General features: G+C 36.1%; 6 protein-coding genes across 6 annotated transcripts; 5 read left to right on the forward strand and 1 right to left on the reverse strand. All coding sequences in view use genetic code 12, as the record gives it.

Moving 5' to 3' along the window:
* Window positions 1-864: 864 nt before the first annotated feature.
* PVL30_000649 (uncharacterized protein) lies at window positions 865-1,914 on the forward strand (the record flags this gene model as incomplete). Its single annotated transcript, XM_001528104.1, has 1 exon — window positions 865-1,914. The coding sequence occupies one exon, from the start codon at window positions 865-867 to the stop codon at window positions 1,912-1,914; it is 1,050 nt and encodes a 349-aa protein (XP_001528154.2).
* Window positions 1,915-3,000: 1,086 nt separating this feature from the next.
* RPL44 (40s ribosomal protein L44e) lies at window positions 3,001-3,811 on the forward strand (the record flags this gene model as incomplete). Its single annotated transcript, XM_001528105.1, has 2 exons — window positions 3,001-3,004; window positions 3,495-3,811. 2 exons carry the CDS (start codon window positions 3,001-3,003, stop codon window positions 3,809-3,811), a joined length of 321 nt encoding a protein of 106 aa, XP_001528155.1.
* An 816-nt stretch (window positions 3,812-4,627) lies between these two features.
* CBK1 (Serine/threonine-protein kinase) lies at window positions 4,628-7,033 on the forward strand (the record flags this gene model as incomplete). Its single annotated transcript, XM_001528106.2, has 1 exon — window positions 4,628-7,033. The coding sequence occupies one exon, from the start codon at window positions 4,628-4,630 to the stop codon at window positions 7,031-7,033; it is 2,406 nt and encodes an 801-aa protein (XP_001528156.2).
* A 3,983-nt stretch (window positions 7,034-11,016) lies between these two features.
* Window positions 11,017-12,852, forward strand: PVL30_000652 (uncharacterized protein; the record flags this gene model as incomplete). Its single annotated transcript, XM_001528107.2, has 1 exon — window positions 11,017-12,852. The coding sequence occupies one exon, from the start codon at window positions 11,017-11,019 to the stop codon at window positions 12,850-12,852; it is 1,836 nt and encodes a 611-aa protein (XP_001528157.2).
* Window positions 12,853-13,615: 763 nt separating this feature from the next.
* TMA16 (translation machinery-associated protein 16) lies at window positions 13,616-14,158 on the reverse strand (the record flags this gene model as incomplete). The annotated part of the gene is made up of 1 exon (XM_001528108.1): window positions 13,616-14,158. The coding sequence occupies one exon, from the start codon at window positions 14,156-14,158 to the stop codon at window positions 13,616-13,618; it is 543 nt and encodes a 180-aa protein (XP_001528158.1).
* Window positions 14,159-15,038: 880 nt separating this feature from the next.
* On the forward strand, window positions 15,039-15,698 carry CAF20 (p20; the record flags this gene model as incomplete). Its single annotated transcript, XM_001528109.2, has 1 exon — window positions 15,039-15,698. The coding sequence occupies one exon, from the start codon at window positions 15,039-15,041 to the stop codon at window positions 15,696-15,698; it is 660 nt and encodes a 219-aa protein (XP_001528159.2).
* Window positions 15,699-15,867: the final 169 nt, after the last annotated feature.

Genomic DNA, 15,867 nt, shown 5'->3' on the forward strand with positions numbered 1-15,867 from the left:
TTATTATCAAACGCTGAAGTTTTGCGAGATTTGAAAGTTAATTTCCTATTTGGTTTTTTGCACCCAGCAAAAAAATATAAAAAATAAAAATAAAAAAAAATAAAACTTTTATGTATACTGAACAAGAGAGAGAGCTAGTGGGGGGAGGGGGAAGAAAAATACAAGAAAAAAGAAAAGCCCCAAAACAGTTTGTGTCATTTTGCAACATATACTACACAGTATACGAGTGCAATGACAAACATTCGTTATTTACCTTTTTCATAACCAAGACAATTCGAAGAACCAGTTAGGCTCATTTGTAGTCCAAAAATGAGCTAACTAGCCAGCACAGATGTGGCTGTCGTTGCTCTTTTATCCATTTTTTTTTCTAATTTTTATTCTTTATTTTACTTTGAAGAAGAAGCAATTTAGTTGTTTTCCATCACATGTCAAAAGATTAAGTGCCGATGAGTGAGTGTCGCTCAATGGCCAACATTATATAAGTAATCTTCAAGAACCACCTCGAAAAGAATTGTTGAAAATTAAAAAAAAAAAGAGAGGAAAAGATAAAACTTATTCATTCACTTACCTCCCATATCACTACATTCCTTAAGAGAAAGATACAAAACGAGTCTAGAGAGCTTCTTTATTCTTTTTTAATTTGTTGAATACTTATTTCTATTTGCTTTTGATACCACCTATATAAATCCAACTTTATTCCGTTCCTTTACACGTAACAGATACCCTTTACTTTCGCTTCATTTTGTTCATCCTAATAATTACACCAACTATCTACGTTCATTTTAACACGTTCAAATATTTAATTTTATACCCATTTATAAAAATCGTTTTCTCAAATTTCCATTTACGTACCCACTTAATCCAATGAGAGTTTCTAATTTACTAACCAGCTTTACTTCGTTGTTATTTATTTCTCAAACATCGGCAGCTCCAGCTAGAAAAGGAAAAGGTTTTGCCAATTACTTCAAACGAGACAGTGCAGAAAATGATGATACTGCTGTTCAGGTGGTGACTCGTTATCACACGAGCACCCTGGTTGCCGATGCGCCAACCACTACATATACTAGTTGGTCAGTACACACGAGTACTACAACTGTCACATCTTATACCGCAACCGTCACTATGACAATTTGGGGTAAGGCCAGAACATATACAACAGTTGCAACTACCCCGGTCTCAGCAGCCGATGTTCAAGCCAATTCGCAAAACGAAGTTACCCAGACATCATCAACAGGTTCAGCTACTCAGATTGCTGTTTCTGCTGCTACTACTGTTACTACTGATGACATTACCTCAACATCTGCCGGCTCCACAACAACTGTTAGTTCAATCGGACCAAGTGTTCAGACTACAATAGTGGTGAGTGGTAGCTCACAGGCAACTGCCACTGATTCTACAGAAGAACAAGAAGAAGACGAAGAAGGAGTGGCGGCACTGGATACAACCACCTCAACTACTCCAGCTGCTAGTCCAGCAACATCTCCTAAGACGTCTCAACCTGCAGCAACATCAACTTCAACTTCATTAGCAAACCCAACCACCTCTTCGTTGTCAACTTCGCCCTCTTCTTCATCATCATCATCATCTACTTCTCCTTCTTCTTCTTCTTCTTCTTCTTCTTCCTCGCCCTCATCTTCGTCGTCAATACTCGCAAAAGAATCGACTACTACTATCCTTGAGAATGCAACCGAAACAACTGAACAGGCGGATGATTCAAGTCTGACCACAGATGGTCCCACAATCACCGGCGGTGCAATACCATCATCTACTGACTCGTGGATCATTGACAATGTTACAACAGTGACATCCGACGGCATTTGTTATGTTAACTACGATTACTATTACGAGACCGATTCAGCTGATGAGACAGTCACACTGACATCTACTATTTACGCCACAGTTACTCTCTCGTAATTATATTGATAGTATTTTGTTCATTTATTCGGTTCTCGTGTTGCTTGTTGCTTGGTGTATGGTGTATGGTGTATGGTGTATGGTATTGGGTATTTCAGTATTCAAACAAAGAGGAGATGTTCAGTTCCGTGAGTTTTATAATTTAGTATCTACATATTCATTTTTTAAAATCATTACATTAATTTCCATCAACTATATTCAAGATGAGAAGTGTATTAGTCGTAAACTTTCTAGCTTTGTGTAACAAAACATGTTATTTTTGCAACCTGGTTCTGAGCCCCATTTTGGGAGAATACTGCAAGGTGCACTTTCAATAGTATTCTTTTTTTTCCCATGCTGTCTTAACGAAGCACTCAGTGATATACAGTATAATATTTTCTTCAACAATGCACACTTTTGAAAACGAAAACAAGAACAAAAACAAAAGAAAAGAAAAGAAAAGAAAAGAAAAGGAAGGGAAAGAAAAAGAGTGTTTTATAAACGTACTTCAAAAGAGTACCAGTTACACATAAAACAGAAAAATACAAAACAACAAAAAATGTTGAGTATCTATTTGTGAGAGACTTATATCCCACAAGTAGTGGTAATAAAAACATAAAAAAAAGTGTGCTCCAGTGACAATATCGACTTTCAAAGATTACAGTAGCTAGTAAATGTCTAATCTCGCAATCCCTCTAGATTGATACATAAAATACTTCATTCACAAACACCCACTCGCTTTCCAATGTGGGTTTGTAATACAGAGCACATCTCGGTCATAGTTGACTATTAGGACAATTCAAGTTGGTAGCGGTTTACAGGTGCAAATAATAAGAACCCTCATTTTTTAAATTTGCACGTGAATAAAAATTTTTCCTCTCGTTTCAAACACACTAGCGACTCACACTTGCCTTATCCCTGCAATTGCTTACTCTCACACGCACACACACACACACGCTCGCACGCACAAACTCTCACTCACTCACTCACTCACTCACTCTCACTCTCACTCCCGCACGCACATTCTGTGAAAATCTAATTTTCAATATAGAACGTCAACAACGTAGTTGTAAGTTTAGAGTAGATAGCGAAACAACATTAGACAAGATGGGTATGTTGACAGAGCCCCTTAGAATCAGGAATGAGAACTGTGTCGATAGTGGAGTATTCAGGAGCAAGTTTACTTGTTCAACCTCGTTTTACGAGATGATACCGATAGTGAAGTAATAAATTCAACAGCAGAAATGGCATAACCACCATCACCACCACCATCACCATCATAATCATAATCATCATTACTGATGAAGACGGAATTCTTAAAGCATCATAACCTATTCCAATGTAAACGCAAATTTTGAGGATTACTACGAACCATGGCTGAAACTTTTCTACGACTGATTAACTAGTCTTCGCAAGTTCATGAGCAAGTGGTTTGCATTCGATCAGATATTTTATTCAACTTTTTTGTATTCAAACTTGAATTGTGGTTGAAGTCTGTTTTTTAATGACGCCAGTTTACTCCATTTACAAGACACGATTTTCTGGATTCTGCTTTTTTATGAAAAAAAAAGTGCTTAGTACTAACAATACATCCTTTTTAGTGAACGTTCCAAAAACCAGAAAGACCTACTGTAAAGGTAAAGAATGTCGTAAACACACTCAACACAAAGTCACCCAATACAAAGCTGGTAAGGCTTCATTGTTTGCTCAAGGTAAGAGAAGATATGACAGGAAACAAAGTGGTTACGGTGGTCAAACTAAGCCAGTTTTCCACAAAAAGGCAAAGACTACCAAGAAGGTTGTTTTGAGATTGGAATGTGTTGTCTGTAAGACCAAGGCTCAATTGTCCTTGAAGAGATGTAAGCACTTCGAATTGGGTGGTGACAAGAAGCAAAAGGGTCAAGCTTTGCAATTCTAGAGGCGTTAGTTTTAGTTTTTATTTTATCTTACAAATTACAAGGAAAAGAAAATTGACAAAATTAATTGGCTCGGGAAGTTACACTCTGTGTATTCATGATGAGGTGTTTGTAAATTGATTAAAGCTTATAGATAGTTGAGGTTTTATATACGACACTTCTTAATGTACATTATAATCGGACAGTTTTATTTGTCAAGCAACGTAGGCAAACCTCTTTTGTTTTGTTTTGTTTTGTTTTTCTTTTCTTTTCTTTTTTTGATGATTGAGGTTTCAAGACCGTTAGTTCATATGCTGAGCTTAACAAATTAGTGCTTGAACTTGTGTGTGTATTAGTAAGTATACTACGTATCATTTTAAACACCATGTTATAATCAAATCATGTAAAACACGTAGGCAAAATGAACATGCTATTGAATTTAGAGGTCATTTATAATAACTGCAATTACACAACTCTTGCAGTATCCGTTCTCTCGAGTTTTATCTACTACTTATTACTGGTGGCGCTTGACCTGTATGTTTAAGGATCTTCATGCTCACAAATTAAAATCTCAAGAATAATAAAGAATACAACAAAGCGTAAGCGAAAGAGAGAAAAAAAAAAAAAATACAACCAATATCAAAAAGCGAGAACATACAAACTGGCGAGCGCGAAAACTATGATCCAAATTGATTTGTGAGTTTTACTGCCAACCAAATCAAGAAATTCAAAACATTCATTTTTATCAAATAGATATCCAACTAACTGGTACCACAGATTTTAATTAGTGTTTTGGACCGACTTGAGGTGGATAAGTAAGACTAAAAGATTTGATTGCCATGAACTTCGACGATCTCACGGAAGAGCAAAAGCAACAACTATATTTACAACACCTTCAACAACAACAACAGCAGCAACAACAACAGCAGCAACAACAACAGCAGCAACAAAACTACCACAATCAATACGAATTACAACCAAATAATACAATATATCAGCAACAACAACAACAACAGCAGCAGCAGCAGTTCCCTCAACAGGTGCAACCAGACTCATTTCAATCGTACAATGCAAATGATAGTTACATGGACGAGGATACCACGCAAGTCTTAGATGAGCCTCCGGTGCCTCTTGAGAGTGAATCACCCGTAAGAAATCAACAACGTTTGCAGCAACAATATCAGGAGGGCTTAGGTCCTAGACAAGATACCCATATTTTGAACAATCTTCCCTCGCCCAAATTTGTTCAACTGGATAGGTTAGAACACAGTAATACCTATGGGGACACCAATGGCTTTAGTAGTTTTACCCCTGCCAAAGGAGTTCAGTTTAGTTCAGTTGATTCGATGAATTTCCAACCACCAGTAAATCAGTTTACACAATTAAATAATACAAGTAGCACTAATGTTTCTGATATAAGCAGCGCTCATTCAAACATATCGAGCTCGCATGTACCAATACCTCATGAAGAGAAAGTAGCATCGCCTCATACACCAACAAATGGACAACCTCAACAAGCAACTCAACAAATCCCGCAACAACTTCAACAACAACAACATCAACAACAACATCAACAACAACATCAACAACAACATCAACAACAAGTGCTACAGCTGAAGGGTGGATTGCACCAGACAGGAACTGGTGTAACTTCGACAACGGCACAAAGGGAAGCATCAAACAATGATGCTATTACACCACCATCCTCAAGTGGTGTGAATTCGGATGGCAACCAGGCATCAAACTACGTACATTTCATTCGACAGCCCCACCTTTTACCAACAGAAGTTCAAGATAAGGGTAAGGCAGTAAAACTAAAAATAGAAAATTTTTACACCATGGCTGTGAATCACGCAATTGAGCGAAACCAGAGAAGAATCGAGATGGAACAAAAATTGATTGATGAAGGAGCCGGCATTTCTGAAGAAAGGAAGAATAGACACATTCAAAACTATAGTAAGAAAGAGACCCAATTTTTACGTTTGAGAAGGACCAAATTGGCATTGGAGGACTTTGAAACCATAAAAGTTATTGGTAAGGGTGCTTTTGGTGAAGTGCGTTTAGTGCAGAAAAAAGATAATGGCCATATATATGCTATGAAGACATTGTTGAAGCTGGAAATGTATAAGAAGGACCAGTTGGCACACGTTAAGGCTGAGAGGGATGTTTTAGCCAATAGTGATTCTCCCTGGGTGGTGTCGTTATTTTACTCTTTCCAAGATTCGCAGTATCTTTATTTAATTATGGAATACTTGCCTGGTGGTGATTTGATGACGATGTTGATTAGATGGCAGATATTTACCGAGGATATCACAAGATTTTATATGGCAGAGTGTGTGTTGGCCTTGGAAGCGATTCACAAGTTGGGTTTCATCCATCGTGACATAAAGCCTGATAATATATTGATTGATAGACGCGGGCATGTTAAACTTAGTGACTTTGGACTTTCCACTGGGTTCCACAAGACCCATGACTCGAATTATTACAAGAAATTGCTTGAAGAGAACCCATCTAACCCATTGCAGGCAAACCAATTGTCTGCAGGTGGTGCACAGCCATCGCATGGACGTAATTCGATGATGGTGGATGCGATTAACTTGACCATGTCCAATAGGCAACAGATGCAAACGTGGAGGAAATCAAGAAGACTTATGGCATACTCTACAGTTGGTACTCCTGATTATATTGCACCAGAAATCTTTGTACACCAGGGATATGGTCAAGAGTGTGATTGGTGGTCGCTTGGTGCGATTATGTTTGAGTGTTTGGTTGGATGGCCACCATTTTGTGCAGAGACGCCTCATGAGACGTATAGAAAGATTATCAATTGGCAAGAGACGTTGCAGATTCCTGATGATGTGCATCTTTCGCCTGAGGCAGAGGATTTGATCAAGAGGCTTTTGACCTCGGCTGAGCATAGGTTGGGCCGATATGGTGGGTCGGATGAGATTAAGCAGCACCCATTTTTCCGTGGTGTTGACTGGGACACTATAAGGAAAGTTGACGCTCCATTCATTCCCAAGTTGAGATCGATTACAGATACAAGGTTTTTCCCTACGGATGAGTTGGAGAATATACCTGATAATCCGGTATTGACTAGGGCTATGGAGCAAAGAGAGTTGGATGCAAAGAATGGTGGCGGGGGTGTTGGTGGTGGAGGAAGAAGAAACACAAAGGAAGATTTGCCTTTTATTGGATATACTTATTCGAGGTTTGATTATTTGACCAGAAAGAATGCCTTATAAACTGTGTTTTCTTTTCTTTTCTTTGTTTTTTTGTTGCTTATTTTGGCTGTACTTGGACAATCGGGGGTAGGGGATGATAAAGTATAGTTTATTATCAGCAGACTGACGAATTTAGAAAGTTAGATGATATAGAGTAGTTGGTATAATTGGATTGCAAAGTTTGTAAAAATGATTTAAAAGGAAATGAATATTGAGAAAATGCACTTATAGCTTGATCTTTATGTTATTTTTGTAGCTTTTTTTGCTTTTTTTTTGCTTTTTTTTTGCTTTTTTAATATTGCTTTTTTTCTTTTCCCTTTATCGAAATTGCCCTCTTCCTATTCCTTTTGTACCGTTAGTTCTACATATCTATAAAGAAAACAAAGATTTGGTCTGCCATCAAAGTCGTAGTTGTGGTTGTGGTGTATGGAAGGATAAAATTGGTAGACTAAAAGTTAATCGCTTATTATACAAACTATGGGTAGGGAGTAGCCGTCAGAATTAACTCCGTGACTGTCCGTGTCCGCATCGCTACATTAATCCAAACGAAAAAAAAAAAGAGAGAAAAAAAAAATTCCGCAGTTCCGTATTTCCGTAACATTTCTCTATTACGTAATTTCAATCAAATGCTGGGTTGTATGAGATCGGATATAAAAAATTGGTACAAAAAAAGGAAAAAGAGCAAGAGATGAGTAAGCGCCATTACACAAAACCTCAAAGTGGTCTTTACTGCTCATAACTATTGTTTTTGTTCGCAATTGATTCTATATCGTATTCCAAGAAATATATTGAGCAATATTGTTGAGTATCCCACATGTTCCAGGTGAGCTGAATAAGTTATAGATAAATCACCAATGTTTTCCCAGGGTGAGTTTTGTTGATTTTGTTGATGTGTGAACTAAATGGCGCAAGAAGTCGCCAATAGATTTGTTATCTATAGCGAGATCATGAAGTGAAAGTGGAGGAGGGGGGATGTGGTGGTGAGAATTATTGTGTTTTCCATAATGAGATCGAAAATTAATAAAATAAAATAAAAATAGAATTAAAAATAAATTTAAATTTAAATTTGTGTTTTTTTTTTTACCATTTAAACTTTCTGTCTGTTTCTGCTTTTGCAGTCGTTCTTGTGGCACATCGGCCGAAACCTCCGGATATTGACAGAAAGACGATGGAATTTGTACTTTGGTCATACATAAAATTGCATGATCTTTTTTTCTTTATCTTTTTTCACATGAGAACCATTACTAATACAATGCAAATCAGTTGACGAATTGGATAGCAATGTAATTGTGAACTTTGCTCTTTGTTTGAGCTTCTCTGTCCTTCTTTTTCTTTTCACTATCGTTTGGGAACAAGCGGCGCAACTTGGAAGAAGATTCGAAGAAAAATTGGGAATGGGTGGTGTGATTGAAATGCGGAGTCTAATGTGAATGGAAATGTATAGAAACAGGCCCAATATGCCCGATCAATCAGATGGCACAGGATATACTTCAAAGCGGCCACAACGTGATTGTTTCGAACTTTCAATTTTTGAAAGCCAAAAGATAAATAAAAAAAAAGATTAGAGCAACAAAGAAAGTTCCTCAACGCAAAAGCGGCATTACGTTGTTCTACTATGAGAAGTAGAAGTAGAAGTAGAAGTAGAAGTAGAAGTAGAAGTAGAAGTAGAAGTAGAAGTAGAAGTAGAAGTAGAAGTAGAAGTAGAAACTGTGATTGAACTTGCTCGAGATAAAATGGAGAGTAAAGGATGAACTCCGTCTCCACCAAACAGTGGTTGCAACATTGAAGCCTCCTTACACTTTTTTTTTTATTTTTGCTTTCAACACTTGTGTATCGAAGCAACAGAGCAAAACAAAAGACACGACAAGAAAAGAAAAGAATAGACAAGAATAGACAAGAAAATGAAAATGAAAATGAAATGGGTTAAGAAATATGGTAAATTCATGGATGCGCAAACTGCCTCCTCAAAAAGCAAGTCCTGTAGAAACACTTTTGAGTCTAGTCTTTGTATATATATAGATATATATATATATATGTATATATTCTTTCTTTGTTTATTTTTTTGTTTAAAGTTGCTCAATATTGACCTGACCCTTTGCAAAGAAATTTACAACCGAGTGCCAGAATGTAAAGTTGCTAATCTCGCTTTGCGATACAAGCATAGTGCCAATGCAAATAAAGATGCAACAAAGATACCGAGGGAAAGGAAAGGAAAGGAAAAGAAGATGAAAACACTTTTCTAATCATGTTAAGCAAAGAGCATATTGTTTCCTCTATTTGTTCTTTTTTTCTTGTGAGTCCGAGTCTGTGTCTGTGTCTAAGTCTTGGTCTTTGCTTTTCTGTCTTCTTTTTTTTTTTCTCTGTTTTTACCCATTCTGTCAACATCCAATTCTTCTTCTATATTTTCTATTCTTGTTATTTTGTTCACCTATTGTTTGTTAATCTGTGTGCAACCTCTAACCGGTCTAGCCCATTTTTCATGTTCACATTGACCATTCACCTTGACCATTGACTTTGACTCTCACCTCCTTATTTATTTATCCCATCCCCCATGCGTTCCATTTGTTTATGATTAACCATTTTTGGCAACTCCCAATTTTAACGTTGGTATCATAACCTCTATCACCCCATCATTCAAAAAATTCCCTTACTTTGCTTGTTATTCTCACTAGCTTTTTTTTATTTTATTTTCAGAAGAAAAAAAGCAAGAATTTGAATGTTTTGTATTCAACTTTATCTTTACTTTTGCTGTTTCACGGTTGTCCTATTTTCACCTAACTTTTTAGACGGCAGTAGAAGCGAGTAGGCAAAAAAAAAAAAGATACGGAGAGTCGGGGGGGTATGGGGGTTTGGGGGTTTGGAAATTGATGAGAGACAGAAATTAATCATAAATTGTTTGAGCAAATTACATACATCATAAAAGTCGAAATGACAACCTGATATATATTTACTCTTTTACTTCTACGTTCAGCAAGGGAAAGAAGGAAGGGGGAGAGGAAAGAAGATAGGACACATTTGGCGAAATATGTGAATAAGTATGTGAATAAGTATGTGAATAAGTATGTGAATAAGTATGTGAATAAGTAAGTCAGTATATAATTAAAAGATTAAAAAAAAACCAAAATTGTACCAAATTTGAATTAGAGGAAACATATTGCGAGTAGATTCGGGTATTTACTCACAAACCCATACTATACTTCGGCTAACTCTACAGATTGAATGATTCTATTAGATTGACTCAGCTAGATTATGCAAGTCATTTACAAAGTTTGAGGGAAATTGAAAAAATAAATAAATAAAAAAATATATATATAATTTCTTTGCGATGACTGTGACTGTCATGATGTTGTTGTTGTTGTTGTTGTTCCTCTTTTGTGTCGCATGTACGCTGCGTTATATATATATATATTATATATTATATAGTATTAGTAATGATATAGTATAAAAGTAGTTACATAATTCCCTCTTAAGCCTAAAAAGAAACCAAAAAGAAAAAGTGTATCCCACACAGAAGTATTTATTTTTACAACCAAATAGAAAAAAACAAGTATCAGATACAACATATATCTACAACTCCATATCACTTTTTTTTTTCCTTTCTTTCTTTCTTCTTCTTGTTAGAGCTGGTGTTGTTTCTTTTCAATTGTTTGACTAACAACAATCACTTATACTTTGAACAATTCCACACAATTGAATACATTGCAACGGTAACTATACCCTTGATTAGTACCCTTTTAAAAGTGTGTCTAATTTTATCGCCGTCTTTGCAACTATCACATTTACCAAAGCAAAAAAAAAAAAATCAATAAAATAAAAGTCAACTTTTGACACTATATAACTCTGAAGAATTTTCGGTTCTCCAAGGTTAGTTTTGTTCCATTAATTAATTATCCTCGTTATTCTTATTATTTTTGAAATTATTTATCCCTTTTGCTTAGACTATTTCTATATTGAATAGTTTGATAGTGAAAAGAACAAAAAGAATTATTTTGAGGGTTCAGAAAATGTTTAAAAATACGAAAATAACTTCAATTCTACTATTGCTTTGCGCTATAGGGTCAATGGCAATGGCAATGGATATGGATATGGACTCGGACATGAAAGAAGATGGTATGAGTGACATTAGCAACAGCAAGGAGTCTACACACACAACAATGACTGACACATCTGTTGCCGCTGACTTAACACCGATTCCTCACGTTATGAAGCACCCACATGGTTTACCAATCCTTGAAACTAATCTCTTACCCGAAGAGAAATTGTTTTGGGAAAATTACAATACTACAACTTATTTCACTGTGCCCAGTAACCACCGTGCTGCTTTATACATGCATATTGCCCTCGGCTTGGTCTCCATCATTGTTGTATACCCAATCGCCTTGATTTTCAATAATTTAAGCATGACGAAAACTTATATGGCTGCTTTGGTCATTCACACTGGCTTCATATTGATCTCCTTGCTCAACTACTCAATCTTCATCAACCTGATACCAGAATTATACCCAGGAAACGCTTATGGAAAGATGATTGTTATTTTATTTATAACAACCTGTATACAAATCGTATTTGCCTTGGTAAAAAATTTAGAGCCATCAAATTTGTCAAATGGCTCGTCCTCATTGAGCAATGGACCATATTTCAGTCTTCGGCCATCCACAAGCGGTTCAGACGTCAACAACAACAATAATGGAAATGATGACGATGAAATTGAAGATGATGGCGATAACGTGTCTGAATCGTCTCTGATCAACTCGTCAGCTGCAGCAATCGATTGCGAAAAAATGGGTCTGACTACACAACAATCCAAGATTTATAGGTTTAGGATGTGGATTTCACAAACTAAATTCCACAAATTTTTCAAAATCGGTTTCAACTTGTTAAATTGGGGACATTTTTTTTACTACTTGGTATTGATCCCCACGGGAGTTGCTACTTTTTGCATGTACGGACAAGCCGAAACAGTATTTAACCTTCTTGCGCACTTTATCAAAGGTGGAGTGTTTTTTGCATACGGTATATTGTCACTTGCAAGATATTGCGGTGCATTTTCAAATAAAGGTTGGGCTTGGAACCACAAGTTTATTAGTGGTGACTCTCAGTTAAACCTTTGGTCTAGATTCCAAAACAAAGGTCTTTGGACTATGGAAATGATTGAGAGCTCCTTGATTTTATTTTATGGATCAACAAATATCTTCTTGGAGCACTTGAGCAATGCCGGCAATGAATGGTCAACAAAGGATTTGCAACATGTTTCTATAGCATTTATTTTCATTGGCTGTGGTTTATGTGGTGTCCTTACAGAGTTGAAATTACAAGATTGGAGATATGAGCAAGCCTTGGCTAATTACAAGAAAATTGCTGCTGCCGATGATGAAAATATCCATCATGTTATCAAAGCTAGTCCTGGATTCAGTCCTAATCCATTCCCAGTATTGACTATTTATTGGACTGGTATTCTCATGTCTCTGCACCAACAGGCCTCGGCATTATCGACGGAGATTCATGTACAATGGGGCAATATGTTTATTCTTGGATGTGCATTTAGGTTTATCACATATTTGCTCATGTTGCTCAATGCAGGTAAGCCTACCAAATTGACAAGGCCAGTGAGACCCATTACCGAGTTGATTGTCGCGTTCAGTTTGATCTGTGGCGGCTTGATCTTTATGGAATCAACTGACCCTGTGGTATTGTCGTTTGAATACTATGGACTTACCTCAATGTTTACCTTAAACGTGAGCCTTGGTGTAGTGACTTTGTTTATGAGCTGGATGATGTCATTGTTTACATTCAAAGATTGGCTTAAAAACAAGTATAAAGTCACACAGCACGAAGTGTAAGATGACATCTTGGCACTCTAGCTGAATTGCAATTCGATAATGAGATAAAGATTTTGTTCACTTGTTTACTTGTTTACTTACTTGTTTGTTTTTGTTGATTATTACTCATACCCAGTACTCTTTCCACCACTTCCGAGTTCCTCAGTTTGTCTGTTTACTTGTCTGGTTTTTTTTTTTTCTTTTTTTTGTTTGCTGCTATTTAATAATTTAAACACGTTTTCTTCATATCCCGGAATATCAAACCGTGGAGCCCTTTAATAATGCTATAATGCTAATTTTTTAATTAACCTAAATGATTGATCTACTAATATACATACATATATATATATATAGCCATTTAATTTACTACTAATAATTATAATATATTTAAATTAGTCAAAAGAAAAAGAAAGAAAAAGAAAGAAAAAAAAAGATACCCGAACCCTTTCCATCGTGTAACAGACATCCTAGAGTTATATAGCACTTTTGTATTTCTTGTTTTGTTGTTGCTTTTGCAAACTACTAAAAGAAACTTTATCGTTTCTGGTTGATAGTAGACATCTAATTTGCTATACTGTTATCATATTTCACTTCTCCGTCTTTTTTCTTTTATTTCTTATTGAAATGAAAGAAACATAAGAACATAATAAAAGAGATTGAAATCAAAAAAATGAAAAGAATGAAAAAAATGAAAAATGAAAAATGAAAAATGAAAAATGAAAGATGAAAAATGAAAAAATTTAAAGTAATATAAAATGAAGCAAGTTTACTTTTCATCAATATATTACTTCATCTCTACTTCAACGTTTGTGCTTGGTAAATTTGTCATCTGCTTTGATACATGTATAAATTTGAATCCTGTTGTGGCACCTGTCGTTCCATTCCAATTCCTTAATCTCTTGACTGTCTCCTCATCGCTCAAGTCCGGCACTTTATAACCGGTCTCAAACATGTGCTCTTCGTGTTTGATCTTCTCTTGTAAGATTTTCTGCTTTGTCGAGATGGGGCGTCCCTTGCGGTGTTCCTTTTCCATCTCGCTCAATTTTTCTCTATCCTCGTCTATGAAACTTTCGATAAACCCTTTTATTTCCTCTAAAGTATACGACGGCTGTGTTTCATTTTCAATTTGAGTATGGATATAGGAAACTATAACAAGCTCATTGGATTTTTTCTCTATACTATCAAGCTTCCTTTGTTGTAGTTTCTTGTCTCTGACAGTGGCACGATTAAGTTGTTTAAATTTGCGGCCCTTTATATGCATCGATCCGGCCGATTTGGCCTTGGAAAGATTTTTCGTGACTTTGCTTAAGCTATGTGCAATCGGCATGGTAATTTTTTTTCTGTAGGCTAGTGGTCTAATAGATTCTTTTTTGTTTGTTTGTTTATCTGTTTTTTCCAATCTTGTATCGATAAGCTAGGTATTGCGATGGTGCAAGTGTTTCCATAGTGTATAGCACTAAGGCAGATGAAGAATATTAAAGAGATGAGGACTATTATCCATTTTGTGAAGAGAGAGAGAGAGAGAGAGATAGTATGTGTGTGTGTGTGTAAATATATACATATATATAAATACATATGGAGTGTGCGCAAATTGAAGCGCAACGTATCCATTTCTGTCATTTATTCAACCACCAAAAAAAGAAAGAAAAGAACAAATTGCAGTTATAAACTACACAGTTAATTTATTTATTACTTATCATTGATACTCCACTTTACTGGATTGTCAAAGCTAATGTAAATCTAGGTGGTGTACAATCAGTACACTTACCGGATGGACTTAATTTGTTCAGCATTAAAATCAATGAGCCTTCAACTTGCGATTTTCCATAAATTTAACTACAGTTGTAGTGTGCTTTGGTTCAAATTTTAGCTCTCTAAAAAGAAGGTCAAAAAAAAAATAGAGAGAGAGAAAGGGAGAGAGAAAGGGAGGGGAAGAAAGGGAGAGAGAAAAAAAAAATTCACCAACTTTCAGTTTCAAAAACTTTGAGGCGCCTCAGACCAAGCAAAAAAAAAGAAAACAAAGAAAGAAAGAAAGAAAGCGAAAAATGAGTTAGCGAGAGACAGAGAGAAAGAGAAAGAAAGAGGGAGAAAAAGAACCGAACAATTTCAACACGATTGATTGAGTAACCCAAAATAAATAAATAAATTTGGCAATAGAGATTACAAGAGACTCTAAATAAATAAATATAACAATAATAATAATAATCATGGCAAAGTACACTGAAGAGCAGCTTTTTGCAATCAAGGAGGAAACATCCTACGTTCCCCAACCACAGATTCTTTCTGCATTCAATGAATTGATTGAACAGGTTAAAGAACATGCACACCAACAACAACTCCAATATCAACAACAGCAACAGCAACAACAAGGGTTTTCTGGTATCGGCTCAGGAGTTTCAGGACCTGGTGCTCAAAAATGGAGAAATGGTGATACTTATATCGACGAACATGGACACGAAAGATCATACCACCACATGAACAGACGTAGACCTTCAAGATCCAACAATGGTGAGAAGAAGCCATTTTTCAACAAAAAGAAGACAGAAGTTGTTGTTGATGAGGACGGTTGGGAAACATTTACACCCGTTCAACATGCACACAGGGGTAGTATTGGTGAAGATGGAAGCGAGGAGAAAAGTAAATTTAGAGATAGTGTCAGTGGAAGCTCTGGATCCGGTGCTGGTGCTGGTGCTGGTGCTGGTGCTGCAAGTGGCTCCGCAGGTGGAGTTAGAGCAAGGCCAAATAACAAGAACTTGGGAAGCTCGAAAGCAGTGGATCCAAGGGAAATTGCAAGTGACAAACAAACTAGAACTTTTAATGCGTTTGAAGCATTGGAAGGTAACGACGACGAAGATGATGATGAATAAACGTGTTATTATGGGATAAGTTTGGATGCATATATACACACATATATATATATATATGTAGATATGTATGTAGATATATTTGTGTATATGTTATGTATATGTTTCTTTATATACAATCAACTAGTTTATACAATAATTGTGTATAGAAAAAGAAAAAGAGAATTTAATT

This window comes from Lodderomyces elongisporus, chromosome 1 (genome assembly GCF_030384665.1).
Source record: "Lodderomyces elongisporus chromosome 1, complete sequence".
NCBI lineage: Eukaryota > Fungi > Ascomycota > Pichiomycetes > Serinales > Debaryomycetaceae > Lodderomyces > Lodderomyces elongisporus.